General features: G+C 43.1%; 1 protein-coding gene across 1 annotated transcript; it reads right to left on the reverse strand.

The window, feature by feature from the left end:
* Positions 1–252: 252 nt before the first annotated feature.
* slc2a15b (solute carrier family 2 member 15b) lies at positions 253–18,922 on the reverse strand. The gene is made up of 12 exons (XM_061829361.1): positions 18,805–18,922; positions 16,769–16,867; positions 14,654–14,814; positions 14,411–14,535; positions 14,014–14,159; positions 13,798–13,930; positions 9,603–9,790; positions 5,621–5,731; positions 5,359–5,460; positions 4,903–4,978; positions 2,772–2,899; positions 253–462 (listed from the first exon to the last, which is right to left on the reverse strand). Exons 1-12 carry the CDS (start codon positions 18,847–18,849, stop codon positions 253–255), a joined length of 1,524 nt encoding a protein of 507 aa, XP_061685345.1. The 5' UTR covers positions 18,850–18,922.
* Between the last annotated feature and the right edge of the window lie 230 nt (positions 18,923–19,152).

The following is a 19,152-nucleotide window of genomic DNA, read 5'->3' on the forward strand; positions in this document are numbered from 1 at the left end:
GATGTGTTACATTTGTACGGTACATTTTATATGATTGTTCATGAACGGTCATGGGATGTGCTTGGATATGCGAAGTTGGGACTCAGGACCAAATTCCTGGAAAAAGGCTGCATGTTACTGGGAAAGACATTCAAATGCTTTGGAAGCTTAATGAGAGACACATGTGAAGAGCACGCGTATGTCTTGATGCTTTTACCTTCTACACCTCTGCCATAGTCCCACTCGACCGAACTGAGCAGGTCCACCTGTTCCTTACAGAGTCCCATAGCCATTCATCAGCGACATTTTCAGATGCCCGTTGGATGTCAGCTCCTCTTCAAGGATGTCGTTCTTGCAGGCAAACATCTGACTGATTTCCATGAAGGTTTTGTTCCTGGTCTCGGGAAGGATGAAGATGGCGTAGGCAGCCACTCCCAGGCAGATTGCGCAGAAGATGAGGTAACAGTAAGGTCCTGTAGCCAGCTGGAGAGGGCAAATATGCTGAGTGTGCTCATGTTTTATGCCACAGGTAAACTGTGTACCATATTTTTTTTTTTTTTACTTTTTGAGTGCAGGACTTGTGTCACAGTTTTAATTGCTCTGATCAAATTAAATGCTGTTCTATCACACAAGACCACAACGAGCAATTCATTTAACGTTTGTTCTGCGTTGGCTGTTTCCCAAAACATGGAGGAGGTTAACAAAGGGTGTTTCTTAAAGAAAATATATTTTTTTAACACCAAAAGTTCTGAAAAATAAGAAAACTTACAGTAAAAGGAGTAAGCGCTAAGACTATTATTTTGTCATATTGTTTTGTTTTCAAGTTTTATAATGGTACAGGCTAACTTCCTTTGACACTTGATTAACAAATAAGAATGTAAAATGAGGTGTGCGAGGCATATCCAGGATACAAATCACTTTCACTTCATGCCTTCATCACTAAAGTTCAGGCCAAGTGTTTTCTATACTATGATCAATTTCGTTTGACACTTTTAACGAAATTTACAGGTGGAACGATTGATTCATTAAAAACTAATTTATTATCAAATTAATGCTAAATATTTTGAAAATCAGTTCAATATTTAGAGACATTTAACATCAAATTGTCCATATTCTCAAAACTCCAGCCAAATCTTTTCAGAGTTCTGATTTTCCATTTTTTTTTTAGGATGTTATGCTTCGTTTCCATGGTCATTGCTTTTCTTTCGGCCGGACCAGCATTGCTAAAAAAAAAAAAAAAAATCCAGCTTTCTTCTTTTGGGCTATAATGTGTAAAAAGGTGGATGAAAAAGCCAAATATAATCCCGGTCCACAAACACAGATAAGCAATATGCATGAGCTAAGCAGAAACACTATGGTGCTGGAGCCAAAATGGCGGACAAGACACGGCCGTCGCAAAGTCAAAATGTTTTAGGTCGAGACGGTTTTAATTGGAGGACTCCCTGGATATTATCGTCTTTTGTTTGACATCCAAGCAAAACTGAACCTTCTTATGTGTTCAGGACCAAATGTAGAATTTAGAGCTTTTCATTTTGTACACTTCTAATTGCAAAGATGACACACTGTGGCGACGCCTAATGGGAAAAGATTAAAGAAAAAAAAAAGGTTATTATTATTATTATTGGGCAGCATGGTTAACAAGTGGTTTAAACATCTGCCTCAGAGTTCTGAGGGCCGAAGTTGCAATCCGGCCTCGCTTGTGTGGAGTTTGCATGTTCTCCCCGTGCGTGCATGGGTTTTCTCCAGGGCCTTTGGTTTTCTCACACATCCCCAAACATGCACGGCAGGTGTAATGAAGACTCTAAATTGTCTGTAGATGTCAGTGTGAGCGTGAATGATTGTTAATATGATTGTTGATATGCACCCTTCAGTTGCCTCTCACCCAATGTCAAATGGGATAGCCTCCAGCACTCCAGTGACTATTGTGAGGATAAGCAGTATGGAAAATGGATGGATGGAATGCAATCATCATCAACACTATCCTCCAGTGTAATAATACTATTACAACATACTATTAGTATGATTATAATGAGAATGATTAGTAAATTGTCTGGGAACCAGTATAGGGCACAAATGAACATGCAAACAACTCTTCACAGTCACACTCACTGCCCAGAGAAAACCCACGTAAAAACAGGGGAAACACACTGCGCGGGCTGAGCTGAGATTCAAACCACAAACCTTACAACTGTGAGGCAGACATATTCACCGTTTTGTTCCATTGTGACATCAAGTAAAAGCTACAAATTGTTTTCGGGATTTGTGTTCACCATAAGGCTTGCCAATGAAGATCTTTAGTGAGTTAAACGTCAGATTCATGAAGTTCTCCAGACCAGATCCAAGCATCCATCCATCCATCCATCCATCCATCCATCCATCCATCCATCCATCCATCCATCCACTATCTGAACCACTTATCCTCAGAAGGGTTGCAGGAGAGCTGGAGCTATCCCAGCTGTCATTGGATAGGAGGCGGGGTACACCCTGAACTGGTTGTCAGCCAATCGCAGGGCACATGGAGACAGACAACAGCCACACTCACAATCACACGTAGGGGCAATTTAGAGTGTCCAATTATTGGTGCATGATTTTGGGATGTGGGAGGAAACTGGAGTTCCCAGAGAAAACCCATGCAAACTCCACACAGGCGAGGATTTGGGAACTGAGAACTGTGAGGTCAACCCTCCAACTTGTCCCATCATCGTGCCGCCCAAATCCAAGCAGTCACAGATAAAATACACGCTTTTCATAAATAGTTAAGAGTGAAAAAAAAAAGAAAAAAAAGTTCTGACCTCAAGGAAGGGAAAGACAAAGCCGATGGTGAAGTTAGACAACCAGTTGAGACAGCCCCCCATGGTGTAAGCTGCTGGTCGGTGCGACTGCTTGAACAGCTCTGCAGTGATGAGGAACGGCACACCGGCTGCAAAAATGTCAACTTTCGAAATCAGCAACACTTCTTAAGGTGCAATGTTCAGTCAGCAGACAATGAAATGCTGGCCAGTTTGAAAAGTTGTTCAAACATTTATTTGCTATCCATCTTAAGGTCCCTGTACTTGTGTGCTCTTTGTCCTTACTGGTAAGTCAATCAGCGTACCAGTAGAAGGAGTGGGATACACTAGAGCGACAGTGTCAGTAACGTTTTGTCGTTATTTTACTTGTGAAGACAAAACCTGTTCTTAAACGTGTTCTAGTTTATGGACCTGAAGCTCGACATCAAATAAGTATTCAAATAGCTTTTCAAAGGCCAGCAGATAATTGGTGTGGTGTTGGGGCAGAAATCCTGTAAAATAGTCAAGTGCACAGCAGGTGATGGAAATTGAAGCAGCTAATACGTTTTCCAGAGATCATAACAAAGACTTTTCTTGGAAGTCATTGAAAATAAACAAGGAACAATATGATGTAAAAACATGATTTCATGGTTCTTTTTTTATGTGCTTTATTTGTGACTTTAAGGAAGACTTTTGCCAAGTTGCAAAAAGGCCAAACCATAAAAAGATGATTTTAGCTGGGACTTGTGGGATTGGAGTATTATTATTATTTTTTTTTAAATGACTGCGGCCTTAAATACACAATACTTCATTATTAAACGTGAAGGTGATGAAGGAGAAATTTAGCATTTTCTTCCCAATGCTCTAATGTTAAGTGTTACAAATGCCGTCCTCGTTATCTGCACACGATAATTGCGCAGATGAAGGTTTAATACCGTCAGGCTAATAACTAGGCCATAATTTGTCAACATCTGCGGTATGTATAGGAGGCGTCACGCTGCGTGCAGGCTTTAGTCTGACGGAAGCTGCATTCATCACGCCGAGCTGATGAACAATGAGCCATTAAAAGTCTAATTGCGGCAACAGAAAGCGTAGTCTGTGCGCCGAAGTATAGATTTTTGCCTGCTTGACGAATGACATTGTGTACGCCGGATTCTCCCCAATTCATCATCCTCGCAGGTCCACTCAACATGGCTCCCAATGTTGAAAATGATTGCCTCTTAATTCACTTCACTCAACTCTTTCCCTTGTATTAATGACTGTGGGAATGGATGTGGTGTGGCACTTAAGACTTCCTAATTTACAAGACTAATGAAATACAATATCAGTGTGCAGGCAGAGGGAGCGGGGGCGAGCAAGAGGGAGGGGGTCGCTGGAGCGAGGCTGCATCATCACATGTGTGTCCAGGAGGAGGCAGTGTCACCTAACGCACAAAGACCAGATCCGCTAGTTGGTCTGATATTGTGTGGCATAAACCACCCCCGAGCATCCGACTGCAAGAAGTACATATTTCTGTATAGATACCTCACTATAATGCAGTGCAACTGTCGGAGTGCCCCCCACTCCCAAAAAAAAAAAAAAAAAAACTAAAACACGTAAAAAGAATCATATTTACATAACAAATAGTTCAGAGTGGAGTTCGCCAAAGTTAGCAGGGATGGGCTCCAGCACTCTCGCGACCCTTGTATTATGATAATGGAAGGATATATGGCATATAGTATTGTACTTGTCAATGGCCTAAAGTAAAAAATGTTAAAATGTGTCTTTTGTGAATTTAGTTTTAGACAAATATTTTACAACAAAGAAAACAACAACAACTTTAAAGTGGGAATGGACCAATGGACCGGCCAGCACACCAAATGCTTTATCATCACTAGTGTATAAGTGCTGATGTTACCATGCATGATTGTGTGCAGTGTTTGCATTAATTTTGCTGCAAATTCAACTTTAAGACAATGTTTATTTCAGAACATGGTGTGAGTGTTGAATCTGCATTTTCTTCTTTAGACATTGACCAAAAGTATAAAAACTAAAGCTCCACTACACAGCAGCAGGGAGAGCCGGTAAGCAATGCAAAATAAATCAATCAATAAATAAATAAGTAGAATGAAAAACACAAAACAGTCACTTATTGGTGCTTTAATTTAATATTTACCTGGACCAATGCAGAAGCCAGCAATAATCCCAACAACGCAGCCTACATTGACGTAGTGCATGAATGGCAGCTCGTCCTGTGATCGGTCAAATGTGTTGTCACATTACATTTCTATTATTCAAATGTTCAATTTACATTAAAAAGACTGGGGGAAAATATCAGGCAAGATACTTTACCCAAACTCATTTACACCTGACTGACTGATGATAGGTTCTACAAATTCTCCCAAATATTTCATTTTGTATGACTTCATTCGTAATAACAACAATAATAATATTAATGGATTCATATAGCATCTTTCAAAGCACGTAGGATAGTTAACAATAACATATGGAGGTAATTAAAATACATCTGAAAAACCATGTTTTTGTGTGCGTCAAACAAATAATGTAAAATCCTGTTCCGGTTAAAAGCCTCTAAATGATTGAAGAGGACAAAAAGAGAATGGCGGCATACCTGGAAGCGGACCGACACGGTGATCCCAGCACAGCAGAGGCCCATGAAGATATAACCACCAATTAGCAGAGGTCTCCGACCAACACGCTCAATAGTAATACACTGCAGGAGGGGAAACAAGGTGCTGTTGTCAAGCGGATACGTAATATGTACATCATCAACTGATCTCATTTAGTATGTGACAGGTTGTGAAGCAAGATCGTGATGGATTCGTGTCATATATATACATGCATGCAGATTTTCTTAGCCAGTGTGCACTCACACCCAACATTCCAGAGATGACCTCAATGGCTCCGGTTCCCACTGTGGTATACTGAATGCGAGGCTCTGGAATTCCAGCATTCTTGAATATATCATTTGTGTAGTACCAAATCTGAGATTGAGAATAACACACACACACAAAAAGCACAGCTACATGTTTTCATCTAATTTCCAGGTAATTCATCAACATGATTATTTTTATCGTCACTGACATTCCTTTGAGTTGCGGCGTATCATCTGGAATGAACATGAAATGGACTCCCTTTGAAATTCATTTGTATATTTTCATTGATCACATTTGGCTCATGCGACATCGATCTTTCAGGTAGTGCGCATGATCTTGTGATCGATGCAATTAAATATTCTTATTTTGACGAAGTAACCAATCCAAACTGCCAAGCATGCATGTACACATATAGATTAAAACTATGACAACGATGAGGAAAGATTAAATGCGATCAGTTAAATATAATACTTGAATAATTAACTAATTCATAATTGTGCACAAATGACTTTTTCAACTCCATCTTTAAGTTTTGGGTTAACTTCTTTGTGGCAGTTGAATGAAGAGAGCAACCAGTGAGTACTACAAATAGCCCATGGGCCAATGTCATCACCTCAAGGCGCAGTACAAAGAGCTGACCCCCCCCCTCCCCAGCTTGGAACCACTCGGTTGAATCTTCTCAACTCAAGACCCAACTGTCCTCTGAGCTCCACTTGGATCCTGTTAATAACTTTGCTGTCAAGGAAAAGGTGAGCTGCATCCTGAACTGAATATCATAAAACCGAAGGTCACGATCCCAAGACTGAGTACCTAAACTAAAGGGTAAACGGTGAAGGTAATGTTGTTTATGCTTCATACTCGTATGTCCTGCTTTGTTTTTTTTGTTACGCATCCAATTAATCTGTAAAATGGCAAACGGAATCGCACATGAGGAACTCCATGTGTTATCTGGTGTCAGCATGTTTTCGGGATTTACGTTGTCTGGTCTTTTCTGGGCGGCACGGTGGATCAGCTGGTAAACTGTTGGCTTCACAGTTCTGAGGTCCAGGGTTCAATCCCGGACCCGCCTGTGTGGAGTTTGCCTGTTCTCCCCGTGCCTGCGTGGGATTTCTTTGGGCACTCTGGTTTCCTCCCATATTCCAAAAACATGCAACATTAATTGGACACTCTAAATTGTTCTCCCTGTGCATATTTAGACTCCCTCCTTTTATTTCATGGTTTAGATTCCTTTATTTCCATTTTGCTAACTTTGCCATGCACAGTCCAAAATATTTTAGAGGTCCATTTCACAGCATGCTTTTTAATTACTTTGTAGCTAATGTAAAGAATAGGAGACAGTTCAAGGTGAAGTCAAACATTTTATGAATAAAACTGACTTCTAATTAATTAAACAATAAAGGGCAATCACAATAGCATTGCTAAAGAGACAGTGCAGCACAGTACAGCACAGTATAGGTTTGATCAAATAAACACACAAATAGTCTTGACTCTCCAGCAATCCTGGAACCCTTGTGAGGATAAGCAGCTAAGAAAATGGATGGATGCATATTCTTCTCATTCAGCTGGTATTTCTATTTTGTTTTCTTTTCTCAAGTTTGTCTCTTTTCCATCATCAGATACTCTGTTGGAGGAGTAAGATGGCCAAAGAAGGATATAAAATCCAAAAGACAAAAAGGTCCTCACAATGCAGAGTGGGTTTCACCCCAAGTCCAGCAGCATCCTGAGCCTGTACACTAAACAGAAGGAGGGAGGCTGATGACATGTCTCAAGAAGATGGCCGCCAGTGATGAACTGCTAAGTGAACACCTAAGGATGCAGAAACCCCATGACGACAAGCAGAATGAGGAGGAACCAGCGTAAGGGGAAAACCCTGCACAGCGTGTACTACTGACAGCTCGGAGAAGTGTCTGAGACGGACCAGTGGTCGGTCCGACGGAACAGATGCAATCATCATGGCACACAAAAACAGGCCTGAAGCACATGATACAGAGAGCTAAAGTGGACATGGAATATCAAATGCGAGCACCTGGCGTAGTGTGGAGAAACATCCGTGTCAATGACAGGATGGACATTTAGAGTGTCAATGGAAGACAATGGTGCTTAAGAATAACCAAGCTCGGATCCAGGTGGGCATCTGGTTCCAGATGTGATGAAAGGTGAGCCTGTCATCCAGGCATTCAGGTGGTTGACAAATAATTCATAGAAGTTTCAAATGCAACAAGAAGAAGATAGAAAACCAGAATCTGGAAAAATATCAAGAGCTGAAAGATGGCATTTTCAAGATGAACTTAAAATGCACTACAACCTTTACAGAGCAACTGAACTCGGCCTTCTCTAAACCTCTGACTGGACTTATCCAAATGGTGAGGGTTTCAGTACTTTTTGCACAGGCGGCTCAAGACGAAAATTCACAACAGATCTTTGATCAACTAATCACCTAATATATTTCACAATGTCACAATGCCAAGGTACTCTTGAGCATCATAACAATGACAGGTGTTGAAACCAAATTTCATGTGGAAATTAATTACTTGATTCATGGATATACTACTGTGCCATAGATATGTATGTAAAAATATTATATTGATAATTAGGGGTTTAATTAAATATGACTGTATGCAACTTTTTTCTCTATTGTTGTCATTTCCATCCATCCATTTTCTACCGCAGGGGCAGTAGCTTTAGCAGGGATGCACAGATGTCCCCCTTCCCAGCCACTTCCTCCAGCTCTTCTGGGGGGATCCCGAGGGATTCTCAGGCCAGCCAAGACGTAGCCATTCAATTGTGTTCTGGGTCTTCTCGGGGGTGTCCTTCAAGTGGTATGTGCCCAGAACACCTCACCAAGGAGTTGTCCAGGAGCCATCTGGATCAGATGGCCCAGCCACCTCATCTGGCTCCACTCAATGCGGAGGAGCAGCGGCTCGACACTGAGCCCAGCCCGGATGACCTAGCTTCTCACGCAATCACTCAGGGAGAGCCTGTGAAGAAACTCATTTCAGCCACTTGTATCCGGGATCTTGTTCTTTCAGTCGCAACCCACAGCTCATGGCCATAGGTGAGGTTAGGAACGTAGATCAACTGATAAATTCAGAGCTTCGCCTTTTGACTTGACTTCCTCTTTACCACAACGGACCGATACAAAGTCCGCATCGCTGCAGACGCTGCACTGATGCGTCTGTCGATCTCCTGTTCCATTCTCCCCTCAGTTGTGAACAAGACTCCAAGATATTTGAACTCCTCTACTTGGGGCAGGGTCTCGTCCCCGACCCGGAGAGGGCACAGCACCCTCTTCCGACGGAGGACTGTGGTCTCGGATTTGGAGATGCTTATCTTATCCCAGCCGCTTCACACTCAGTTGCTAAACGCAATTTTGCTCTTTTAAAAAAATATTTTAGTCACTGATTTTTAATAGGAATGTCGGATAAAACTAGTAGGTGTAAATATCAGCCTTGGGACTAATGTGATCAGTTCAAGTCCTACCTCTCAAGTAAACTGTTCTGGTCTTCAGTTTCAACTCTCACCCTTCAACAGGATATGTTGTCGAGAAAATAAGAAACAATAGATGGATGGAACTTGCATCTGTTCATTATGAATGCCTGAAAATGTATCACACACTATGTGTTCATGCTCCAGCATTGCAGTCTGGAACATCTGGGACTGGCAGACCCAGCGGGGTGCACCCCTGCTGTGATTTTGTACTAGCACATGAACCAGCATGCCTGCAGCTTCCACTGGCACAGCACAGTGAGTACCATAGTGTGTTGCTTGTATGCTGATGGGTCAACCCTCCAATGGGAGTTAGTGCTGAGAGAGGAGACCTGAAGATAATGAGGCGTGGTTGTTTGCCCCCTGCTTAGTGGGACTGTGATATATGGACAGGAAGGCACACAAACGGGGGGAACACAGTGGGGAGCTGCCATAATAACTGCACAGCATTTGTACAGACATGAGCGACTGAATCCAACTTTCCCTGACTCACCGCATCAATGCCAGATAGCTGCATGCCCATGTTGACCACTACAACGGTGATGACTTGCCAGCGAACGCAGTGGTCCATGAGGAGTCCACAAACAGATACCGTCTGGATGGAGGACAAAGAGCGTTGTTCCTCCTGCATCTCCTCAATCTCCAACTGGATGTTGCCTCTAGCACGGAACCACTTGAGTGCTGGAAGACAGACGAGAGGGATATTAACAGTGGTTTTATACCAGAAGGAGGCCGAACACGAAATGACTGTCCAAAACAAGTGGAAGTACAAAAACGCTAAGCAACAGGCAAGATTCAAAAACGTGGACAAGGTCAGGTCTGATGACAATGACGCAAACTTAGAAACATGGACAAGACTTCGTCAAACTAAGGAGGCACACGCTCACTGTGACAAAGGAATGCTCTACACTCTGGTAACGCGCAGGGCAGTGGCTTGGCCATACCCCTGACAGAGCCACACCTCCCACTACAATCCCCCAAGCTGCGGATCCCACACACAACATAGAAAAAAAAAGACCAGGGGAGGGCGGAAGGGGCCCGGGGAGAGCATAACACCCCGCACCCCAGTCAGTCTGGTGGCCGTCCAGGCCACCCAAAACAAGGAGTCCACCCAGGCAGGTCGGGAGTTCGGCCAGGACGCCAAGCACCAGGGTACCCACGGGGCGACTCGAGCAGAAGTCCTCGAGGAGGAACCCAAAGGCAGAGCAGGAACCAGACAGTTGCAGGTGATGGCTCCGGATGAAGGCCTCCCAAGATGTGGTCGCGAGCCAGCTACTAGAGGACCACCAATGCTTGGGCGTAAGACTGCCGTGGGTCAGTCGCCACCGAAACAGGAGCGGAAGGTGGCTGAGGATCAGTAGCCATGGAGACGTGGTCATCAGGCGGGCGAGGATCGGTCGCCATCAATGTATGGTCATCAGGCAGCGCTCCCAAAACAGGAGCGGAAGGCAGCCGAGGATCGGTCACCAACGAAACAGGAGTAGAAGGTGGCCGATGATTGGTCGCCATTGAACCGTGGTCATTAGGCGGGCGTGGATCGCCACCAATGCGTGGTCCTGAGGGGGCGTGGATTGGTCGCCACCAAAACAGGAACATTAGGTGGCTGAGGATCGGTCGCCATCAAGGTGTGGTCGTAGGCAGCCGAGTATTGGTCACCGTCGAGGTGTGGTTATCAGGCGGCCTTGGATAGGTTGCCAACGAGGTGTGGTCGTCAGGGGGCCGTGAATGGGTCACCAACAGAACGGGAGCGGGAGGCGGCCGAGGACGAGTCGCAGGGCGGGTCACCACCAAGGCTTCATCATCAGGCGGCCATTGGTGGGTCGCCGCCGGAACACCGAGGCGTGGACATAGGTCGGGTGTGGATCGGTCGCCGGAGAACAAAACAAGGGGACTCGGCTGCTCGTCTAATTCACGCTGAACTCGGTCCATGAGGACTGCAATTTTAGCACTGTTCCGCTCCAATTGCTCCTGCAAGAAGGACTCATAGACTTCGGTCTGCTGCACCTCAAGGGCTGTGAACTCATTGTCCCTCTGGGCTACAGCTTTACAATCAATTTAGAATCCGCTGGCTTGGTCATCGGCGAAGTGTTGGCGGAAGTCGGGTGAGGCTCAGTCGCCGGCGAGACGTGGATGGACGTCAGCTGCATCTTGGCCTCTGGACCCACCATGGAAGGCCTGGATAGATGGCCAAACGGGTCCTCCAGAAAGGATCGGAGGAAGAGTACTTGGACCCACTGGGTGAAGGCACTCGGGGGGCTGGAAGTGTGGGGCGGCAAAATAAACTGACTGGGACTGAACACTGGGAGAGAAAACCCCAAGTCAGTCTCCGAGTCAGAATCACGCAGCGGTTGTATAAATTCTGGTCTTCCTTGTAATCCGAAAAATCTTAGTCCAGCAAAATATGTGATAGTGAGCGGGTCGTGGTTGCGAAATAATTAGCAGACAAGCGGGATGCCCCGCCGGTGTGTGTGTGGGGGGGGGGGGGTGTCCTTATCCATTTATTTATTTATTTTTTTAGAATGACCAATGATAAACTAGAATGACCAAGTCTCAAAGATCTACCCATGACAAAAATGCAATACATATTGAGTATAGTATATTGAGGATTCTTAAGGTGTAAATGTATGTTTGTGAGCCTTGCATAACTGTATGAGACAATATTGCACAACACAACATAATTAACTATAAACATTTTTTGTAACTATCTGCGTTCACGTTGATGATCACAAAACACCATACCAATGAAAATGCACACCTGGGCCAGTTGGGATTTTAGTCCGTTTACTTTTCTCACTCTCAGCTTGCTTTTCAGAGGAATGTCGGCGTCGTATTTTCCATAAACAGTTCGCAAATGCCGTTCCACATTTCCCTTCTTTGGTGTTACAATAGTACACTGGCAGATAAGGCAAACTCACTTCGAAAATGACAACATGAAAAATAAGTCCGCCTCCCATTCTGTATGAAAGTGATATGTTTTTGTCTTCTTTACACCAGCCTCCAAACTCATCAGAGCGGTTAAAATAGGGGGGAACTGGCCGACTCGCGTGTTTTCCTGTACAGTCGTTGTTTGTATATGCGCGGTGAGCTAAAGGTCAGAAAAATATGGCTGTCTTTTTTTTTTTTTTCAGTACGCCTTCACGATCAACCCAAACTACCTCGTGATCGACTTTAATTAAAACGGAATCTGACTGATTATCAGGACCAATAGTGGTGCACTTCTTATAAAACAAATAAGATTTACAATCGGCTGACAACATGTCAAGAGTTTAACCCTTGTAACTAATAATATTTGTAAACCTCTCGCCCAAGGGCAGCTGGGGTAGGCTGCATCTCACCTAGGATATTAAAAGAGAAGTCGGGTCGTTGAATTAACAATGTATCAAATTGGTCATGTCACATGTACTGTACCTTGAAAATTATGATTTTGATTCGATATCATTTAAGGTTGCTTTGAAAATATTTTTATCGGGAGTTTTGAATCTTCCTGGTTGCTGACATGTTTTCGAGTCACATGTTGACCTACGTGCGCGGACGAGACGTATTACGTGCGTAAACAAAGAAATCCTCGCCGGGTTGTAGCGTGCGGTACCACCACGATCGGAAAATGCCTTATTGTATCATGGAATTTTGCCATAATTCGGTTAGAAATAATCCACGGAATGTTTGGTGGCATGTTCTGCCCAGTAAGAAAAATAAACATTTAAGGACCCGGTGGATAGCAAAGTGTGGTTACCCGGAGCCGCAAAACAAACAGGGCAGGGTATGCAGTCAATATTTTGTGCACGCGGACAATTATTCTGAGGTTTTGGTTTGGTACTCTATGGGTTTTTTTAAGGAACCTGTGCTCAATCCAGGAGCAGTCCCTTCGATATTCCTTGATCGATTTGCTGAGCAGCACAAAGGGACACAACAGCCGGGAAGCACTAGCGACGCTAGTATTTCAAGTACAATGTGACGCAGGGCAAGCTATGCAGCTCGAAGCAAGAGAATGCTAAGTGATCCTAAACTCTAGCCTGTATGGTTACTGTCTTATCGGGGAGCCTTTAGCCTTTGGTATTTCGGCTCCTGCCCTAGTCAAAAGATGACACGCTGTGGCGACCCCCAACGGGACAAGCCGAAAGGAAAAGAAGAAGAAGAAGAAGAAGAAGCACTAGTCAACAAATCCAGTTGTTTGCATTCAGTTGTGTACAGTGTTAGACCTAAAGTTGAGCAGGCCTACCACCGGCTATTTTTCCTACAGGAGGGCCTACATATACGAAGAACCATCCAAAAATACTACATTATTTACAGCCACAGGTTCAAATCTGTATGGAAATATTCTTCCATCTTCCAGATCAACTAAATCTGGTATTTCTTCATTAGAAGAGGATAAATCTGAGAAATCCGCGCTGGCCATAATTGTGTCACAATGTAAGTGAGCCTGTGTTTGTGCACATAATACATCACATCCGCACACGTAGGTCATGTGACTCATCAAAATGTCGGCGACCGGAAGCATTCAAAATTTCTGATATAAATATTACCAGAACAACCTGAAATGATACTGGAATAAAATCATAATTTTCAAGGTACAGTACATATGACATGAGCTATCTGATCCATTGTTATTTCAACAACCGGACTTCTCCGTTAATGAGGACAATAGATGCTCCAGAAAATAGATGTGTGGAGATAAAATCCTTTCAAACCTGCAATGGTGGCGTGAACGTTTCCCTTTTCTATCAACAGGTACCGTGGGCTCTCAGGAAACCATGGTAACAGCATCAACTGGACCAGGTTTGGAAATACTATCAGGGACATGAGCAGAGGCCAGTCCTGTTCCTGTAACGAAACATCCAGCACAATCTTAGAACGCTTTGCAGATACTGTACTCAGAGATTGAAAAAAAACCACCTTGTTTATACCTTTCCCATCAGCTCATGTAACCCCAGGACCTGAGCAATGAAGACCCCAAGACAAATATGGAGGGTTGGGATAAGACCCAAGAAGCCTCGCAAATTCTTTGGCGCGATCTCGCCAAGGTACATTGGCACCACACTGATAGAGATACCTGAACATTGAAGAGAGGGCACTCACCACAAGCCTTAAATTGCAATTTTTGCTCTCATTCAATTTGTTGGTATTGGACTTGCAATCAGATGTTTTTGTTGAGTGTTTTGTTTTTAGGAAGCAAGGTATGAAGCAACACTACTAACACAGGCTAAATGTGATGAAGCACGCACAACATTTTAAATGCATTTTCCAGAATGACTTTGACGATCTGGATTGCATTTTGGACATTCACGAGACACACAGACATACCTGAGTGTAATCCAACGATGAAGCGTCCAATTATGACCATGGATGGCTCGCCCAATGCTCGGCTGAAGCCCATAAGACCCCCCCCAACAAACACCAGCACAGATGATCTCACCAGAGTACCCTTCCTGTTCAGACACACACTGATTTTAACTTCCATTTGATGAAGAAAATGTTTTTAACCCCCAAATTGTTGCCACTTGACACTGCTGGTAGTATGACAGTTGATGCTGTGAAAACACTAACCTGCCATACTTGGTGACAAGTTTTCGCACGAACAGAGATCCGATCATTCCACCAATGGCAAAGATGGACACAGTGAGCGAGTACAAGATTGTGAGGTGCCTCTTGTCTGCAATCCAGCCGTAACGTTCTTGAAGTGTCTCATTATAGAAGTCTCTGATGTACTGATGTAGGAAAAGAAGAATACTCTGAATCTGAACCACAAATCATTTGTCCATCCATTCACTGAAGCGCTTATCCTCACGAAGGTCACAGGTGTCTAACTAGTCCCCAGCCAATAGCTAGACACATTATGTATAAATAAACAATTATTAGCGCTCACAATCATACCTGTGGAAAAGTAAGAGCAGGACTGGCCAATAAAATTGACCTTTTCAATCGTGTGCTGTCACCATTTTTTACGGGAATTGTCTGATGTCACTGTTACAAGGAACTCAGCGTGTCTGTAGTGTGTGTGTGTGTGTGTGTGCGTGTGTCTGTGTGAGTACACAAAGGCGTCTGTCCTTCTCCGGAAAGCAGACATTTGTAAACAGCGTTCCGTAAGGTGTGCTGTCCCAAACTAGCATTTACTGCGACTAAATGAAGTATATAGTATGTAGTTATACCAATGAAAGTGAGCTGATACTGCCAGTGTTTTTTTAAAACGTTTTAAAAAATAATATAGTACTAGCAATGGCGTCACAGTGGCGCAGCTGCAAAGCGTTGGCCTCACAGTTGTGAGGACCTGGGTTCAATCCCGGCTCAGCCTGTGTGGAGTTTGCCTGTTCCGCCCATGCCTGCGTGGGTATTCTCTGGGCACTCCGGTTTCCGTCCACATCCCAAAAATATGCAATATTAATTGGGCACTCTTAATTACCCGTAGGTGTGATTGTGAGTGCAACTGTTGTCTGTCTCAATGTGCCCTGCGATTGGCTGGCAACCAGTTCAGGGTGTAACCTGCCTCCTTCTCGAAGACAGCTGGGTTAGGCCCCAGTGGCTACGAAAACAGATGAATGGATAGTACTAGTAATAAGTAAAAAAAAAAAAAAAAAAAACAAATATAGACATTCGGTAACATTTGGCAGCTTTGATAATGCATCCTACAGGTCACATGTACCATAGTTAAAGCTTTGTCCTAACCAAATTTAAAGCTTGTCAAGTTTATAACATTGCCTCACGTGCACATCTCCGGGATCTTGTTCCAGACACGTGGTGCGTGAAAAAAGTAGAAGCCGGTTGTCTGTGCTTAGCGTTGTCATCAGCAATTACATGTTATAGCAGCATATCAGATATGTACAGTATTTTAATTCTATGGAAGACAGGAAGCCAGGGTGATGACGTCAGAGGTGGAGATTTCGATTCAGTCTTCTGGTTAAATAAACCAAAGCGTACAATCCTCACAAATGTCACTTTTAAACTAATCTCTGACAGCACCACTGGTGATATCAGTGGTTAGCATATTTGGCTCACAGTCAGAGCTTCTGGGTTAGAATCTCAGATGTGACCTTTTTGTTGTGAAGTTTACATGTTCTCCCTGTGCTTGTGTGAGTTTTTTTCTGCTACTCCATTTTTTTCCCCACACTCCGAAAACAGTTCAATGAAAAGGAGAAACTGTCCATAGCTGTGTCTCCACTATGTGTCAGGCTTGTGGTCCAGGGTCCTCATCCCACTTTGTCAACTGAGATATGCTTCAGCATCTCTGTGACCATGAGCGGGATAATCAGTACAGATGATGGGTGCATTAACCAAAATTATAAATAACATGTTTGGTAAACTACTGAAAATCAAAGTATGATATATGTATGCAGTAATAAAGTGCTGCATCTAGTGAAGCTCAGCAACCATGAAGCACTTGTACTTTAGCATGGGGTCAAACCGGAACGCTTCTCAGCTCGCTCCGGTTGAACACCGCATCAAATCCGGCAGTGATGGGTTGATTAAACCACATGATGGAAGTACTCTTCAATTTAACACGCAAAGCCACATGACCCCACATGACAACCGGATACATCCCAATAACACGTTTGCGAATCCAAATGGCATGTGTTCGTTTGTAGCGGTGCTTCCCTTCTGCCTTAAAGTGGATGTTTCCCAGGGAATTATTAAGAAAATGGAAAAACGTGTAGCACTGATTCAGACCTGGGCAGGAGAGTTGACCACAGCGAGATTAAATCCGTACAGCATGGAGCTGCCAAATGACGTCAGTAAAGCCACTGCCAGCAATGATTTTGTGAGGTTCTAGGGGAGGACAGACAGACAGACAGAAAGACTTTATTCCACACTTGCTTGTAAATATGAAAACAAATCTAATTATGTAATTAAGAAATCCAAATGAATTAACAAAAAGATGGTAAATTATTTAATTAATTAATTATTAATTATGAAATATTTATACCTTTAAAATTGTTGCATTTGTTTGTGATTTCATCTAGTAAATCTTGGAACTGGAAATTACACAACAAAGTGTTAAACACAAAGATGTACCATTAAAAGTTACTAATTAGGGAGGGGAGGAATATTTACACTGTATTATTCTTTACATGTTTACAAAAAATTCCATTCTTCAAAATTATATCCAGTTTTCAAAATGTATGATTAGAACAACTTTAGATTAAATTACCAGATAAAAGGCATTCTCTCAGAATTGTTGGATAATATTCAGGGGAAATTTTTTTTTAAAGTGGAAATTAAAAAAAACAGAATTTCTCCCTCCAAATACTACTACTAAAATACTCCAAAGATCCAAATTATCGTAACTTCTGCCTTCTCTTGAGGGCCTCGTTTAAATCAGACTGTTGTGAGGGGGCAAGTGCAGTTGAAGGAGGTGGGGATCCTCAAGTGTGTGTGGTGAAGCTCACAGGCTTAAAAACCAGTATGGGCCAGCTTGTGGTATCAAAATCAACAAGATGTGTCATGTAACTTCTCGTCGCTACAAAAAAGATTTAGGTCAATAAAATATTTTGTGTGCAGAGAAGTCATCAGCACCACCGTGGTGAATGCTTAGCGCATTGGCTCACAGTTCTGAGGACCAGAATTCAATCCCGGCCTCGCCTGTGCGGAATCTGCATCTTCTCCCCGTCCCTGTGTGGGTTTTGTCTGGATACTGGCGTTTCCGTCCACATTCTAAGAATAGCCATGGTAAGCTAGTAGAAGAGGCTCTAAATTGTCTGTAGGTGTGAGCGAGACTGCAAATGGTTATTCGTCCATCTGTGCCCTGGTATTGCCTAGCAACCAGTTCTGGGTGTAGCCCGGTTTCCGCACGCAGTTCACTGGGATAGACGCCATAACGCCACCCTGGTGAAAATAACCAGTACAGAAAATTGATGGAGGGCTGGTATATCAGACTGGGTATTGTGGAATATAATTGATATATTTTTTATGGGTGTGCTTAACTACACTAAAGAGGCTGCACTTAAAAAAAAATCCACCTTTCCTGTTGTGTGTAATTTGTAAATTGGTCACCACACACAAGAAAGTTTAGCAGGTTTGTAGTAAGAACTCTGTTGTATGATGTCACTCAGTCAAAAGACAAAAGAAACGAGACAGCAATTGAATGTTTTGGATTGCTGTGCGTTCAATACAATTCCCTGCTTTTGTCAGTCAGCGCAATCAGACAGCACTGAGGAAAGGACTACTCTGTAAATCAAAGCTCAGTGAAGAAGTGAATTTCAAGCCCATTTGAGTGATTCTCTCGGCTGATATGTTTAATTCCAGCACCAATTGGGACCATTCAGGTTTCTTTCAGTGGCCCTCTTTGACAATGACAAAAAATGAAGCTTTAGTTTCATCAAGACGAGAAGAAGTGGAAGAAGTTGGTCCTTATGGAGTTGCAACAGACAGGAAGTTGAGACCATCTGGTAATACAATGCATCCATAGACACGTTAAAGAAACTTAATTTAGCAACGGAAATCCTGCTGGTGAGTTATGACAACACATGAAAAAAGCTGCTAGTGGGTAATGCAGCCCAGTCAGCATTTAATTTAGGCTCATTAGAGGCAAGATGAGCATGGCTTTCTATTTTCAGATGCCAAAAATCGAGATGCCAAGTTTTTTTTCTAAATTGACAGTACAATACTTCTCTCGTGCATGTTTTTATAACAATAACTGTGGTGTGAAAGACGTAAATAGAAACAAATATATATCACGTTAATTTACGTGATGTTTCAGGACTCACCGAGGTGAATCTGGCCTCGTCCAACACCAACAGTTGCTCCACCATTTCCCCGTTCGTCAGCTAGTCCCTCCGTAAGAAATGAACAATTGCTTATGTGTCTTATAAACTTTGACTCAACACACTCATTTGTAGTCCCCCCCCCCCCACACACACACACTTTGACACAGCTGGGGGCGTGTTGGGGGCGGATTGTTCAACTCAAAATCCTACACAGCACACCATCATGTCTTTTTAACTGTAATTTGATTTTTTGTTTAGTTTTTTATTGTAATTTCATTTTTTGTTTCATTTTATTCTGTATTTATTTTTGCCCAATGCTTGTGAGTGGACCAGACATTCTCATGTAGT

Source organism: Syngnathoides biaculeatus, chromosome 9, assembly GCF_019802595.1.
Source record: "Syngnathoides biaculeatus isolate LvHL_M chromosome 9, ASM1980259v1, whole genome shotgun sequence".
Taxonomy (NCBI): Eukaryota; Metazoa; Chordata; class Actinopteri; order Syngnathiformes; family Syngnathidae; genus Syngnathoides; species Syngnathoides biaculeatus.

Coding starts and splice junctions, on each gene's coding strand:
- slc2a15b (XM_061829361.1), bottom strand. CDS start 18,849: ATGGTGGAGCAACTGTTGGTGTTGGACGAGGCCAGATTCACCTCG. Junction 14,160..14,410: donor CATCGTTGGATTACACTCAG/GTATGTCTGTGT, acceptor TTCAATGTTCAG/GTATCTCTATCAGTGTGGTG. Junction 463..2,771: donor TTGTCTTTCCCTTCCTTGAG/GTCAGAACTTTT, acceptor TGCCCTCTCCAG/CTGGCTACAGGACCTTACTG.